This window comes from Alosa sapidissima, chromosome 19 (genome assembly GCF_018492685.1).
Source record: "Alosa sapidissima isolate fAloSap1 chromosome 19, fAloSap1.pri, whole genome shotgun sequence".
Classification (NCBI taxonomy): Eukaryota; Metazoa; Chordata; class Actinopteri; order Clupeiformes; family Clupeidae; genus Alosa; species Alosa sapidissima.
Window position 1 is genome coordinate 23,302,134 of NC_055975.1, and position 15,000 is coordinate 23,317,133.

Consider the following 15,000-nt stretch of genomic DNA (forward strand, 5'->3'; position numbering starts at 1 on the left):
ACGCACACACACACACACACACACACACACACACATACACACACGTGTACAAAACAAATTGACATTCAGACCACCAACCCAGCTGCTCTGTATGAGGAACAACACACATTGTCGGTCCCCTTGCAGATGAAGATGACCCTCTCAGGAGTACTCGGCATCAGAGCACACACAAAACACAGGGATGCATACGCAAACACACCGACTCCCACGTGCACACACACACAAACGTGTACACACACACACACACACACACACACACACACACACACACACACACACATGTACAGTAAATACACATAAGATGCTTATTCTCTCACGTACTGTATATACCCTAAAATATGCACACACACACACACACAGTGTGTTTAGTGTGGTCAGGTGATAAACAGGGAAAGCACAATCTTCCGTTCACCTACCACACACACCACACAACGACACAGTCAATCAGAACACAGCTGTGGGATACAGCTCATGATTGGATGGGAGATGGATGAGGGCCGGGTCGAGACGCCTCAAGGTACGTTTGACTGACAGCCAAATCACCCAAACAGGTAGCTGGGTATGAAACTAAATAGCAGATATTCAATTCCCAAATTATTGTTGACGACTTTACTAATGAGTGTTCAGCGTAAGGAGAGCCTGTGTGTTCTATTACACGGCTCAGCACAACGATTCCTATTGGTTAATGAAAGTAATGGGAGGTCTGAACTGGCCAATGGAAACCTTTATATTTCTACAGTTATACCTGAGTTCTACAGTAGCAATCTAGCAAATGAGTTACCACAGTACCACACCAGTGATAAAGTATTCTTTTAGATTTCTCATTTCTATAGGGGGAAGCCGTGTAATAGGTTGAATAATGTACAACCAGCCTGTCGTTATCACAAAGCAAATGTCAAGGTAGGACAGGACCCTCCATTCCTTACTGGGTTGCTAATCACCCTAGGGGTTTACTTAATGACCAGCTGGCTGTACACTACCCCTTATGTAATTGTAACATGTTTTATGCATTCAGTTGAAATGGATAAGCTGAGTTGCCACTTCACTAGATCCATATCTCCCCTCTGAGGACAGGATCTGGAAGGCCATGGGTCGGATAGGGTACCACCGCCCCACCCCCCTCTTCTCATATTCCTACAGATATAACCATTTATTTTGCAGCACGGGAGAGGTATGGATTTGATATATTATATTTACATAAGAGCAGATGCTTTTATCCAAAGCGACTCACAGAAAGAGAATAATATTCAAGCTACATTGCTAAGGAGACCTTGGCTAGGAACTACTACTGCATCAGTCAATACTAGTATAGAGAATAGAATATAAATAAATGAACATGTGTAGAAGTATATATGTGATGCGATCTAGGGAAAACCCTTCACATAGTGCACTCAAAAATACTTGATTTTTGCTCCGTTTCAACCCACTCTTGTAAAATTTCACCTTAAGATTCTGACACCATCCTGGCAACATTCTGAACACTATCCCCTAGCAAAATCCTGGATACCATCTTCCCAGTGGTGTAGTCTACGTGATACGCAGGACTACGCAGTATACCCACTTAAAAAGCATTACCATCTCAGTATACCCACTAAAAATAGGCAAGGATACGTATTAACATTTGGGGTTGATCAAAGTATACCCACTACAGTTAACTAGACTACATCACAGTATACCCACTACAGCCAACTAGACTACATCACAGTATACCCACTACAGCCAACTAGACTACATCACAGTATACCCACTACAGCCAACTAGACTACACCACAGTATACCCACTACAGCTAACTACTACATCACAGTATACCCACTACAGCTAACTAGACTACATCACAGTATACCCACTACAGCTAACTAGACTACATCACAGTATACCCACTACAGCTAACTAGACTACACCACAGCATCCTCCCAAAATCTGGGATGTTGCTAGGATGGTATCAGAATCATAAGTTGGTAAAATTGCACCATGTGAAGGGTTTTCCCAGATCGCTTCACATAAGAATTGTATTTGTATTTGTGAATATAGGTGGTGTAGGCTCATGTAGATGGTCCTCTGTCGCGTGTGTGTGTAGCTATAGGACCAGGCTACAGGTGGAGTTAGCGCAAACTGAGTTGGGCAGACTGGATGTTTACACCCTGCTCTGTCTGGTCTCCCGGCTGCTGCGCCTGAGTGAGATTTGGTACCTGGCCAGGACACTGCAGTAAGACGCATTCCTTTAGTCAAACTGGCTGCAGCACCCCCGCCACACACACACACACACACACACACACACACACACAGACACACACACACACACCTGTGCAAATCACAGAAGCCTAACCAGTGACTGTAGGATTCTTCTAGCACATCCAGCCCCAACAAGCACTAACACTGATCTGGCCCGTAACTAACCCTGATCTACGACAGATCTGAACCTGTCTGTGCCGTCGGCTACTCGCTGCAGGGGAGCGATGCGCGCACTCTGGGTGGTGCTACCCTTGAAATTAATTACTCTGTTTATCATTAAAACATATGAAATTATGTCTTGAAATCATCATCAGAGAACTACTAGTTTAAATGTCTCAATCAATATAGTGTAAGGATAATCCAACTACTCCATGAACATATTAAAATGAATCCAAACCTGAAATGTTTTGTATTAGCTTGGTACAGTACAATAAATACTCATCTGACTCTACCACTTCTCAGTACTGACATGTTCAGATCAAGAACACTGTGCATGTGTTGTAACTAAACCCAACCTAAAATTTTTTTAATGTACCAGTTTTTGAACATTTTCAGGCCTTAGTCTTCTGTCCATCTTGTCCAGTGATTTTAAGAGACAGCAGAGACGGGAAAGATCTCACTGTGAAGACTGCCTATTTGCCGGCACGGTGGCTTCTGTGTGAATGAGGCACGTCAGAGCCTTCCACCTGACTGGCATTTTCTCAGTGCTGAAAAGCCTATCCGCGGTTTCCTGTGTCACTCTGCTTTCTACGAGTTCTATCCGCGGGTTTCTATGTCACTCTACTTTCTACGAGTTCTATCCGCGGGTTCCTATGTCACTCTACTTTCTACGAGTTCTATCCGCGGGTTCCTATGTCACTCTACTTTCTACGAGTTCTATCCGCGGGTTCCTATGTTACTCTACTTTCTACGAGTTCTATCCGTAAAGATAGTCCCCCCCCACCCCCACCCCCACCCCCAAACCCTCCAACTTGCTCCACTCAGTGAGGGGGATGGTGTCTCATCACTCCCCCCCCCCCTCCAGCTGCACCACATATGTGCAAGAGTCCATTACAGGCAGAGAGGAGATGGACCTGATGGAGTGGCTAGTCACTTTCAAGTGCCCATATTTGGCGTGGTGAATGTGTCCGTCTAACTGATAGGATGACACGATTAATGTTGCTGTGCAATGTATGTGTGTGTGTGTGTGTGTGTGTGTGTCTGTGTTTGTGTTTGTGAATGTGGGAGGAGGGGGGGGGAGATGTGTGTCGACCCAGCCTTTACAAACACACCTGAAGTGATATTGATCAGTGACACATCTTACCGTTGTCACAGAAAATGAAGCTTTGAGACCTGTCTGCATAGAGAGACCACAAACACACAAGAGATTCAGCATTTGGAAACAAACACACACACACACACACCCACACACACACACTTGCACACACAAAGCAAGAATAGAAAGACAGATATAGACAATATACAGTATACTGACACACACATACACAGTCATGCAATAATAATAATTAGGAATCCTTGGAGCGCTGACAGTGTTGAGAGGCTGTGCCACTAGATGCACCTCCACCCCAGTGTGTGTGTGTGTGTGTGTGTGTGTGTGTGTGAGTGTGTGTGTGAGTGAGTGTGTGTGTGTGTGTGTGTGTGTGAGTGTGTGTGTGTGTGTGTGTGTGTGTGTGTGTGTGTGTGTGTGTGTGTGTGTGTGTGTGTGTGTGTGTGTGTGTGTGTGTGTGAACACAGCAGCTGTTCCAACAGCACCAAGTTTCTCCTCTCCAGAAGAGTGGGGCCAGGGTGGCATGGCTCACAATACCATGCAAACAGTCATTAACGGCTATCAGGACACACACATTAACCGTCAAGGATGTGTGCAACGACACGCCCACACACATGCACACATACACACACACTCCAATTTGGACCACATACATAGACACACACAAGGCAACACACAATCACACCCTCACACTTTCTCTCACACACACACACACACACGCACGCACACACACACACACACACACATTAGTGATGACGTCTGACAGATGCTAAAAGCCTTAATGGCTCTCTCTTTGGTCTCCCCACAATGTGGTGGAATATGATTAAATATTATTACAATGAATTTGCCTGATTGTCCCTCTATCATGACTGAACGACACACTGCTATTATACTACCGTCTAATTTGATTCCAGCTCTGATATGTGTCTCTGTGCCTCTCATCCAAACCCTCCACACACACACACACACACACAACTACCATCAGTACCTCCTGGCTGCCTCTCCTCACAGGTTTTTTGGAGGAGCACACCAGACCACATGTTTAATCACACATTTAATCACGGTGCATGTGGACTTTGAGTGTGTATGTGTGTGTGGATATGTGTGTGTTTCATTGTATTACATGAGAATGTGTGTATGTGTGCATGGTTGTGTGTGTGTGTTTGAGAGAGAGAGAAAAAGTAAGTGTGCATATGAGCTACTGAATTTTTGTGTTAGGGTGTATGTGTGTGTGGGTGTGTGTGTGTGTGTGTGTCTATAAGATGCTACATTTGATTGTGTTAGTGTGTGTGAGTGCAGAGATAATGGTCTTGATTGTGTTAGTGTGTGTGCCTGTGTGAGAGTGTAGAGATACTACACTTGATTGCGTTAGCATTTATGTTTGTTTGTTTGTTTGTGTGTGTGTGTGTGTGAGAGAGAGAGAGGGAGTGTGTGTGAGAGTGTGTGTGAGCGAGCAGAGCTACTGCATTTGATTTTGTGAGTATGTATGTAAGTACAGGCAGTGCTCCATAATTATATCCAGAATCCAAACTACTTTGCACAATAATCAGTTTCTCATCATTTTAATACCAAATTCATTAGCATAGATTAGAATATTCATGATGCAAGTGATTCTTATTGGCTCATTGGACTGCCTTGGTAACTAATCAGATCCAATCTCCTGATGGGAACGATGTATCCTAGCAACAGTGACAGTGAGGGGGCGGTGCCAAAGATTGAATAATTTATGTTTCCAAATAATTTTTTAAAGTTGTAATTGACGACTTGAGGATACCCCTTTGCTTTGCTTCGCTGAACTGTAGAAGCACACACACACACAAACACACACACACACACACACATAGTAACATTCAACTGAATTCAGCACAGTGCTTTGCAATTAGCTCTTTATTTTTCCTTCAAAACAATTCTTCACGATTAGATAAGTAATTTGGGATTTTCTGTGCGTTCAAAATATGATACGCAATTTTTTCTTGCCATAATCCGACTAATGCGACCATGTCCAGGTTCATTTGAATGCGTCTGGAAGTTGGCAGAGTACCCGGGGAATTGAGACACATTCGCTCAGGCGGAAATGATAAATAAAACCGTCAAAATTACACACGCCTCTTGCCTCTGCCAACCAGCTAATCTTCACATTTAGCCTTGAAACACACTCTCACACACACACACACACACACACACACACACACACACACACACACACACACACACACACAGACACACACACACACACACACAGGCGGTGCCGGTGCTCAAGACAGTAAATGTATTAGCACGTTGTTAGGTCATGAATATGTTACAGTTTTCCCTTTGATTTGGGACAGAGAAATTCTAAGGAGGGATTATGCAAATGCTGACAGACGGAAGCCAATGAGATCGATCGCATGTGACAAATAGGCAGGGAGAGAATTACCGCCCCCTTACTGTACCGAACAATCAGAGACCACCACATGTATCGTCTGTGTGTGGAGACGCATGCACTGTACATGTGTGTGTGTGTGTGTGTGTGTGTGTGTGTGTGAAAGAGAGAGACCGGAGGAACAGAATTTTCTGCACAGTAGGTGTACTTTAGAACAGCTAGTATGTTTGTGTGTGTGTATGAGTATGTGTGTTTGATTGACATGTCTCCATTATCACCTCCCCACACACGCACCTTGCCAAAGTGACATCTGACCTAACAAAGCTCACACACACACACTTTTCATGTGGGGCGGACAGTGACACACACCCCTCCAACTATTTCACTTACTCTTTTTTTTTCAACCTCTCACTTCTATCCTCTATCCATTCTCTCTCTTTTCTATATCCTCTCTCTCTATCTCTTTTTTCACATTCCCTCTTTCTCACTCTTTCGCTCCCTCTGTGATTCTGTCTCTATCGTCTCTATGCTTTAATCTCCTTCTTTGATATTTTATCTATCTCTCTTTTTTATTAACATGATTCTGTTTTTACTTTTTCCCTTTATCTTTTCTCTCTTTCTCTCTCCCTGCCTTGGGAGTTGAAAAAGACCTTGTCATGGTCTTGGGAGAATGTGCAAAACAAGCCAAAGCAGGCTGGAAAGCGCACAAGAACGCCCAAAATCCGCCCCCGCCAGCGAAAAGCTTCCATAAATTTAGCGTGCTGTCGGCTCTCTCAGCTGGGATGCCTGTATAGACGCAACAGAGAGGCACAGCACACACACACACACACACATTCACACTCACTCCTACGGGTGTGTTCATGACAGCTGAACTACTTTTGTTGACACGCATAGAAAACATGAGGACTGCAACTGAAACGAACAAATATAATATTTAAGACGCTTTGATAAAAGGGGTTGTTATGTAACTTTTAGAGGCTGTGGGAATCAAAGCTTTCTTTATTCATATTGCCTTTAGTTCCTTTCAGTCATTTCTCTTATCCTTTAAATGATGCTTTAATGCAAGTATTGTGAAGTGAGGGCCGGATGTACAGAGAAAGCGTTAATACCGAGTTTTACTATGCGCAGAAAGTGAACGCTGTGCTTTGCTATATTGCATGGAATTTACTAAGCTGTCACTTCATTACATAAACAGCACCCATTACCGGCCGTCCCCACCCCCTCTGCAACCCTAACTGCGTGCCCACAGCTGAGTCACAAGCGCATTTAAATAGAGTTAACCAATTGGGAATGTTGGGAAATTAACATTCTAAAGAATATCTGGGTTCATTGAATTCAACATAGAATTTTAGAACCTTCAATTGTTGCGGATCTTAGAATGTTCAAAAACCTACACCTTTAAGGGTTAAATAGAGTTAACCAATTGCGGCATTAAAAAGAATCAAAGTTTAGCGATCATACACAATAATAAGATGTCAACAAGCAGCAACATACAGAGTAGGCCTAGTACCGGTAATTTTACTAATCTACTTTACTGCACGTAGACTAGGGCTATGACTTAACACCCTAGTCTAGCAGATTGGGAAGTGTATGTTGTGAAAGTGAAAATACTAGATAATAATATTAGAAAGGCAAACAAAAGTTAAGGTTGCTTTTGACATAGTACAATGAAGAAAACCGATGCTCTGAATACTGATTCAGCCGTCTCTAAAAGTTTCTCTAATTGACGCATTTAACTGCAATTTGGATTACACCTCTTATGAATTCATATGCATGACACGGAAAAGTGCAAATAGCCATTCTCAGCTCCCGCGACAGGCGGTCTGCGCTTGTTCCTCAGTGTGGCCTGTTTGGACATACCTCGCCATGTCGCGAATCAAATACGTCTGAGGTGGGCGCAAAAACGTTAGTACATCTGGCCTTGAGTTTTCTAACATCCACCTAACATGCAAAATATAAACTTCATTATCAACTCACACAAACACACACACACACACACACACACATATACAGATAAGCACACAGAGATACCCCCCCAACACACACACACACACACACACACACACACACACACACACTCACTCACACACACACAGCTACCCCCAAACACAATCACTTACTCACACACAGGCCCGGAGATACAGACGCACGCACACAAATATACACACGTGCACACACACACACACACAGCCACACAGACATCGAGATGACTCACCATTGACCTCCTGCGAGCCAGCGTCGGTGAAGAGCGAGCTCATGATCTCCTCGAAGTTGCAGGCGGGCTCGGCGGTGTGCGGGTCCTGCGAGACGTGCCGCAGCATCGTCTTGAGCACGTCGTCCAGTGAGGCCTCGTCCTCGTGCAGCAGGATGCTCGCCCGCTCCAGGAAGCCGTCCAGGTCGCGGTGCGCGCGCACCTCCTCTTCAAAGTTCATCAGCTTTACATACTGCAGAAAACACACACACACACACACACACACACACACACACACACACACACACACAGAGACAATCCTTATTCACATACATAGAGACACTGACACAGACGTACAAAAATACACTGGCACATACACACACACATCCATACACAACTACACACACAAAAACACACAAATAAAGACGTATACATAAGCAATAAGCTCCGAGAGGCCATAGGTTCCACTGATTTTAGAACAGCTAAGGGCCGTTGCTAGGCACGACACGCAGCGGAATCGTGGATCCTACGGACTCGAGTGGCTTATTGCTTTTCCGGTTTCCGGTTTAAACGTTCACAATCAATGTGGATAAGTGGTAATTAAAATGTATTGGACTTCAGTGTAGTGCTCAACAAAATGTCAACTTTAAAAAAAACTTTCATTCATTTTTGTTTATCCTGAATTATTATTAGCTCAATGTTGTTTTCTATGCCACCGGAAATTCCTTAGGAACGCATGTTTGTTTCTGTAGCTGAACAGTCTATACCAAATTACACCAGAACAAGCATATAGGCAGGATTTACAAATGCATACACTCCTAAGGACACACACACACAAACACACATACAAACACACAATCACACTCTTTCTCACACAAAAACACACACAGGGATGACCACCACTCAGAAACGGTTTTTGACAAAGAAGGGATCACAGCAAATACTGTCTGTATGGGCCCATGCACTCAGAGGAATTAAACCTGCCATGCTGCACTATAGCTGAGATTAGGCTTTACGTGACTGTTTTGTGACTATGTGCTTTGTGAAAGCTGTGACTGCGACCGTGTTAGCCTGTGTTAACAGTAAGAGTATGTTGTGTGTGTGTGTAGTGTATGTCTCTGTGTGTGTCTGTGTTATGTGTGTGGGAGAGTACATTTAAACTGGCAGAGCTAGAAGGGGTTTATAAGTCCATGTATGTGTGTGCATATGTGTATGTGAGAATTTAGTGTGTACTGTATGTACTGTGTGTGTGTGTGTGTGTGTGTGTGTGTGTGTGTGTGTGTGTGTGTGTGTGTGTGTGTATGCATACTGCTCTGAGGATCTACAGGCAGCAATAGCAGAGATCTCAGACCACCGAGGCATATCCAGCACTAATGAGAGAGAGAACCAGAGAGGAGAGGAGAGGAGAGGAGAGGAGGAGAGAGGAGATGAGAGGAGAGGAGAGGAGAGGAGGAGAGTGGAGATGAGAGGAGAGGAGAGAGGAGAGGAGATGAGAGGAGAGGAGGAGAGGAGAGGAGAGAAGGAGAGAGGAGAGGAGAGGAGATGAAAAGTGGGGAATGAGAAGAGAATAGAGTAGTAAGGGGAGATGTGGGAAATGAAGAGAGGACCACAGTAGATAAGGAAAGAGGAGGGGAGAGGAACGGAGAAGAGGGGAGATGAACAGTGCAGGGAGGCGAGGGATAGAGAATTGTATAGAAGAAGAATTAAAGTGGTAAAGAGTAGATAGCAAGAAAGTAGGAGAGGTGATTAGAGAAAGAGAGAAAAGAAAAAGAAGAGAAGAGAATGTGGAAAAGACATGGTGGAGGGGTGGAGGAAAGGAGAGAAGAGAGGAGATGGGAGGAGAGAAGAGGAGGAGAAGAGAGGAGGACTTACTCTCCTGGAGGTGTTCAGCAGTACACATCCATGGACGTCTGAATCTGGGGGGAGAAGGAGAGCAACGGGTGAGAACAGCGTCTGAACACAGAAGAAGGACTGAGCACTTCAACTAATGAGATGTAATATAAACCCACCTAGATGAACACACAAAGAAACACACACACACATACAGATGGATGAATACATGCAAACACACACAGACACACCCACACGCCCAGGACATGCCATGGCATTTAAACACACCTTACATGCCACTGAAAAAAAAACCTTACCATGTTCTCACACAGATTCATTTCAATAACATCAAAGTCACATACATAAAATGCACACACACTCAGAGAGACAGAGAGAGAGAGAGAGAGAGAGAGAGAAAGAGAGAGAGAGAGCAAGAGAGAGAGAGAGAGAAAAGAGCACAGGTTACTTAAATAAAAAGGCTCATTATTACTAAGAGATGTTGGTTCTGAATAAGAGAGGAGAGGCCCTGATCTAGCAGGTGGAATTATTCCGCCCCTGCTCTGACTCCTGCAGTCTCACTGCTCAGATTAGAGCGGCCGTGGATGGGATTAGGATTAGGGAGAGGAAGCCGGAGCGCAAAGTTGCCCATTTCAACAGGAGAAGTGCAGGGGGTTTTCACGGGAGGTGAGAGATAGCAACGCGTGAATGAATTATGTAAGCTATTCAGCTCCTTAAGTGCCCCCTATCGCTGGTGTCATTAACACACTATCTCCTCTTCTCTCCTTCTGGACTTGCTTGCTTCGTTTGCTCTTTTTTTTTTTGTTCTGTCTTTCTCTTTCTTTTTCCCTGCCTTCTCTTTTCCTTTTTTCCATTTGATCTCTCTCTTTTCTCTTTTCTCCTCCCCCCCCCCCTGCCCACCTCTTCCCTTTGTCTCGCTCTTAACCATTGTGAAGGTCAATGTGATCATTAGAATATGGATGAAGAGCGCTTGGCCAGTTTCAGCCTCTGCTGTTTAACGTTTCATTTACGGTAGGAGCCCACATCAACAGGGTCACAGCACACACACACACACACACACACACAGACACACACACACACAAAGATTGTCCACCTGCACATGCAGGCACAGAGACGCACATTTGAAAATGTACACACGAAAGCACATAAAAGACTAGCACAAACAAAGCACAAAACAAGCACTACCATATTATAACAAAGACTATAATTGCTCATGGATGCATACAAAGACGACCATATGCACATGAATACACACACATCAAAACACAGGAGCCCAGTATACACACATGAAAGGTATCTAAAGCGAGGAGCCTCTGCACCACATGGGCTGAATAAGATGACAGCACATTTAATCGTGCTCATTAGCAAAGATGTAGTCGGGGCACGTATTAAAGTGGGTTGATTTAGTGCAGAGTGCAAAGATATGTGTTACTATAACCTTTAGGAGGAGTAATCAATAAATGTCCCTCTACAGTAGCCCAGTTATCACCTACACTTAGGCATGGTGCAGTGTGTGTGTGTGTGTCTGTGTGTGTGTTAGAGAAGGGGGGGGGTCCCAGGTGTGCTGAGTGACACTCATCACCTGTCACTGAGTGGGAAGGGGCACGTCTTACTGCATACACCTGATGCTGTTGCCAAGGAAACCATTGCTCTCCTGACCTCCTGGTTCTAGAAATAACAGCTGTAGGTCCCGATGTGTTCTACTCTCTCTCTTTTCTCTCTCTCTCTCTCTCTCTCTCTCTCTCTCTCTCTCTCTCTCTCTCTCTCTCTCTCTCTCTCTCTCTCTCTCATTATGCCCAAGAGTCCACATATAAACCCATATTCCACACACACACACACACACACATACACACACACGCACACACAAACGCACACGCACACGCACACACACACGCAAACGCAAACGCACACACACACACAGACACACACACACACACACACACACGCACACACACACACACACACACACACACACACACATACACACACACAGCACCCCTATGCAAATTAATTTGGTCTCTCTCTCTCTCTCTCTCTCTCTCTCTCTCTCTCTCTCTCTCTCTCTCTCTCTCTCTCTCTCACACACACACACACAGGCACACAAACCTGTCCCCCCTGGGTGTGTCTGGTTAGCGTAGAGGTGGATGTCATCTCCAGAGGGTATGGGTGAGTCCTGGCCCTCCTCCCGTTCCTCGCTCCCATCCTCCGGCTCCTCTTTCTCCCGCTGTTCTGAGAGGACACACACACACACACAAACAGGCAGGCACGCACACACACACACACACACACACACGCAAACAGGCAGGCAGGCACGCACACACACACACACACACACACACACACACACACACACACACACACACACAGACATACACACACATGCATAAACGCACACACACATATACAGGTAGGGAAGTGCACACACATATGTGCAAACGCACACACACACAAACACACACACACACACACACACATACACACACACACAGACACACACATACAGACACACACAAACACACAAAAACAGTGTCAATCTTACACGTAAAAAAATTACTTCAATAATTAACTCCTCATAATTGTCACTAATAATTCTATTTCTCTATGCGCATTTCAATGCATGTTTAGCGGCTTTGCAGGTAGGGGATGCTGAGACTAATTATTAAATTACATAGGCTACATAAATAAATACAAGTGCTAAATTATACAATGGTTTATGGAAACTAAACAGACAGACTTGGAAACTGAAGATGGACACACCACGAAACTGAAAATATAGAAATAAGAAAAAGTTTATAATTATACATGATCTTCATTAAGCCTTGGGCTTCCTCTCTGAATGGAGCCCAAGAATCAGACAAAACCTTGTGCTTCATACTCAGACCGAAATATTTCATCATGAAATGAATACACCGACAATGTTGAAAGAGACCATAAAACGTTGACTAGATTAGCCATGTGGGATTTCAAAACAACCTTTGCAGAAAGGAATTTGAAACACCTTTCCTTGTGACATGGCGACAGGTAGCCTAAAGGTGAAAATCCCTCGAAACATCTTCATCCAGTCTTTCAGATGGCTGCATAATACCGAACTAGGTGATCAGTATTCCACAAATGCTTCTCATTCAAGTCAAAATGACATCAAAGCAACAACAAAGCCACTTGTAGGGATGAAATCATTCTAAACAGGCCTTGTTACACGGGGGTTTTATTGCACAATTATTGCACCGTTATCATTATTATCGTGTGCCTGTCCTTTTAAGACTGAGGGAGATGGAAATATGCCATCTGCGAAGCTTGTCTTAAACGCAGGACCATGTCAGTTTAAATGGGTAGCCGGAGTATTGCAGAACGCTACAGCATTCAATATTGTATTATTATATGTATAATATAGTATTGAGGTGCGGCCTAGAAGATGAGCTGAATAAAGCATGCTGCTACTGTGTTATCAGAATGTAGAAATCTGACATGACAGCATTAACTGTATTATTTAACTCCAGAGTGGAAAAAGCCCTTTTGGAGCCATTTCTTATACACTTGGAGTTGCTGTGATCATTTTGAGCTCAAGACTGTCAGTTGTCAGTGATGTGATTTGAAAAAAAAAAAAAAAAGGATTATTTCAGCCCACACAGCTGTCTGTCAGTGCAGGTTTCTAGCTAGCTAAACAAACAAAGGTAAATTAATAAATGCAGTAGTCTCTTCTTTGGTAGCTACCAAACACGATGGTAGATGTTTATCTTTTGAAACTCATGAAGTGGCTTCTTCATGGACTGAAGTCAAATATACCTGCTTGTTTTCAGTTAGCTGATGTTTGGGCATTGTACCTTCTTACAATAGCGATGTATCTAGCTTCTAAAGATAACTTGGTCTTGTCTATCAAACTAAATGTAACGTGTCTTCAGTTCCACAATGCTAGCTGTGGCTGATGGCTATCTCAACACATCACACTGGATTGGTCAGTTTAGGTGACCACCACGGCATAATGTTGTCTTTTCTTCTCATGATTACTGCAGGATGTCAGTCTGTATAAAAAGGCCTAGTGTTTTAAACACTAGTGTTTGCCTCAAGTGCCGTTGTGATGAATTCCCACAAACGACCACCATTTTGGGCCTTCAGGGTGTGCAGATCTCCTTGGGGCTCCAGGGAGGGCTGGCAGGCTAGAGCCAACGGGACTGATGCATCGCGTGTATCGGCCGTGTTTAGCGCAGTGATATTCTCACGTTGATAGGAATAATCAGGGACAGCAGCAGTGACATGGCAGTTTTTCTAATGAGAGAGCTAGAGCAGTTTTTACATGATGTGGAGCCTCCGGCTGAACAACACTGTCAACCGCTGGTGCCAAGTTATGAAAATAACTGAGGGAGTTCAGTCGTTACATCACTCCAAAAGAGGGGGAGGATCACTGGAATCCGTCGCCCCCCCACTATAGTTTCACAGTTACAGTTAAAATATGAAGCAACAGAGCCAGAGGAGCTGGAGTTCCATAGCTGACAAGTATAAATGTGTTCCTCTGCTACTGTTTGTATGTGTGTGTGTGTGTGTGTGTGTGTGTGTGTATGAGAGAGAATGTGTGTGTGTGTGTGTGTGTGTGTGTGTGTGTGTGTGAGTGAGTGAGTGAGAGAGAGAGAGAGAGAGAGAGAGAGAGAAAGAGAGAGAGTTGTGTTGATGGCGTTTCAGTAGACTGTGATGGTATTTCAGTGGCCAAGAGGACACAGAGCATCAAACAGACAAATTTATGTCTGGCTAATAAATCTAATGCCGCGCAGATCACGATCCCTCTAAAGGAGGTATTATGTGGGCTAGACAGTGTGAGGGGAAAGTGAGACTCTCGTAATGATCTTTTTTATAGCAACAAAGCAGTCCTGCTCCAGTTCAACTTGGTGATGCAAGGGGACACAGGGGCTGTCAGTGTTAAAACAGATGGTTAAGGAGCAAGGCAATCCCTCTCAGCCAGACCCGTGCGTCTCAGGTGACCACCACTTAGCCACCACGCCATGGCATTTCACTTAGTTCCTAGAAAGGTAGCAAAAACAAGAGGGTTGTTTCCATGGTGACAGACATGTCAAAACACCCTGTGTTCAGCGGCCTGGTTGTCACACTTT

The 15,000-nt window shown here is 44.3% G+C and overlaps 1 protein-coding gene across 5 annotated transcripts in view; it reads right to left on the minus strand.

Moving 5' to 3' along the window:
* The window catches only part of slc4a11 (solute carrier family 4 member 11), a 64,628-nt gene that overhangs the window by 19,397 nt on the left and 30,231 nt on the right, over positions 1-15,000 (minus strand). For 3 of the 5 annotated variants that reach the window (XM_042072424.1, XM_042072428.1, XM_042072426.1), the window contains exons 3-6: positions 12,008-12,130; positions 9,926-9,969; positions 8,078-8,306; positions 3,537-3,569 (exon numbers count right to left, since the gene is read on the minus strand). In XM_042072424.1, coding sequence (XP_041928358.1) covers positions 3,537-3,569; positions 8,078-8,306; positions 9,926-9,969; positions 12,008-12,130 — 429 coding nt within the window. The remainder of the gene's footprint in view (positions 1-3,536; positions 3,570-8,077; positions 8,307-9,925; positions 9,970-12,007; positions 12,131-15,000) is intronic. The other 2 variants (XM_042072427.1, XM_042072429.1) reach the window with 1 other exon arrangement.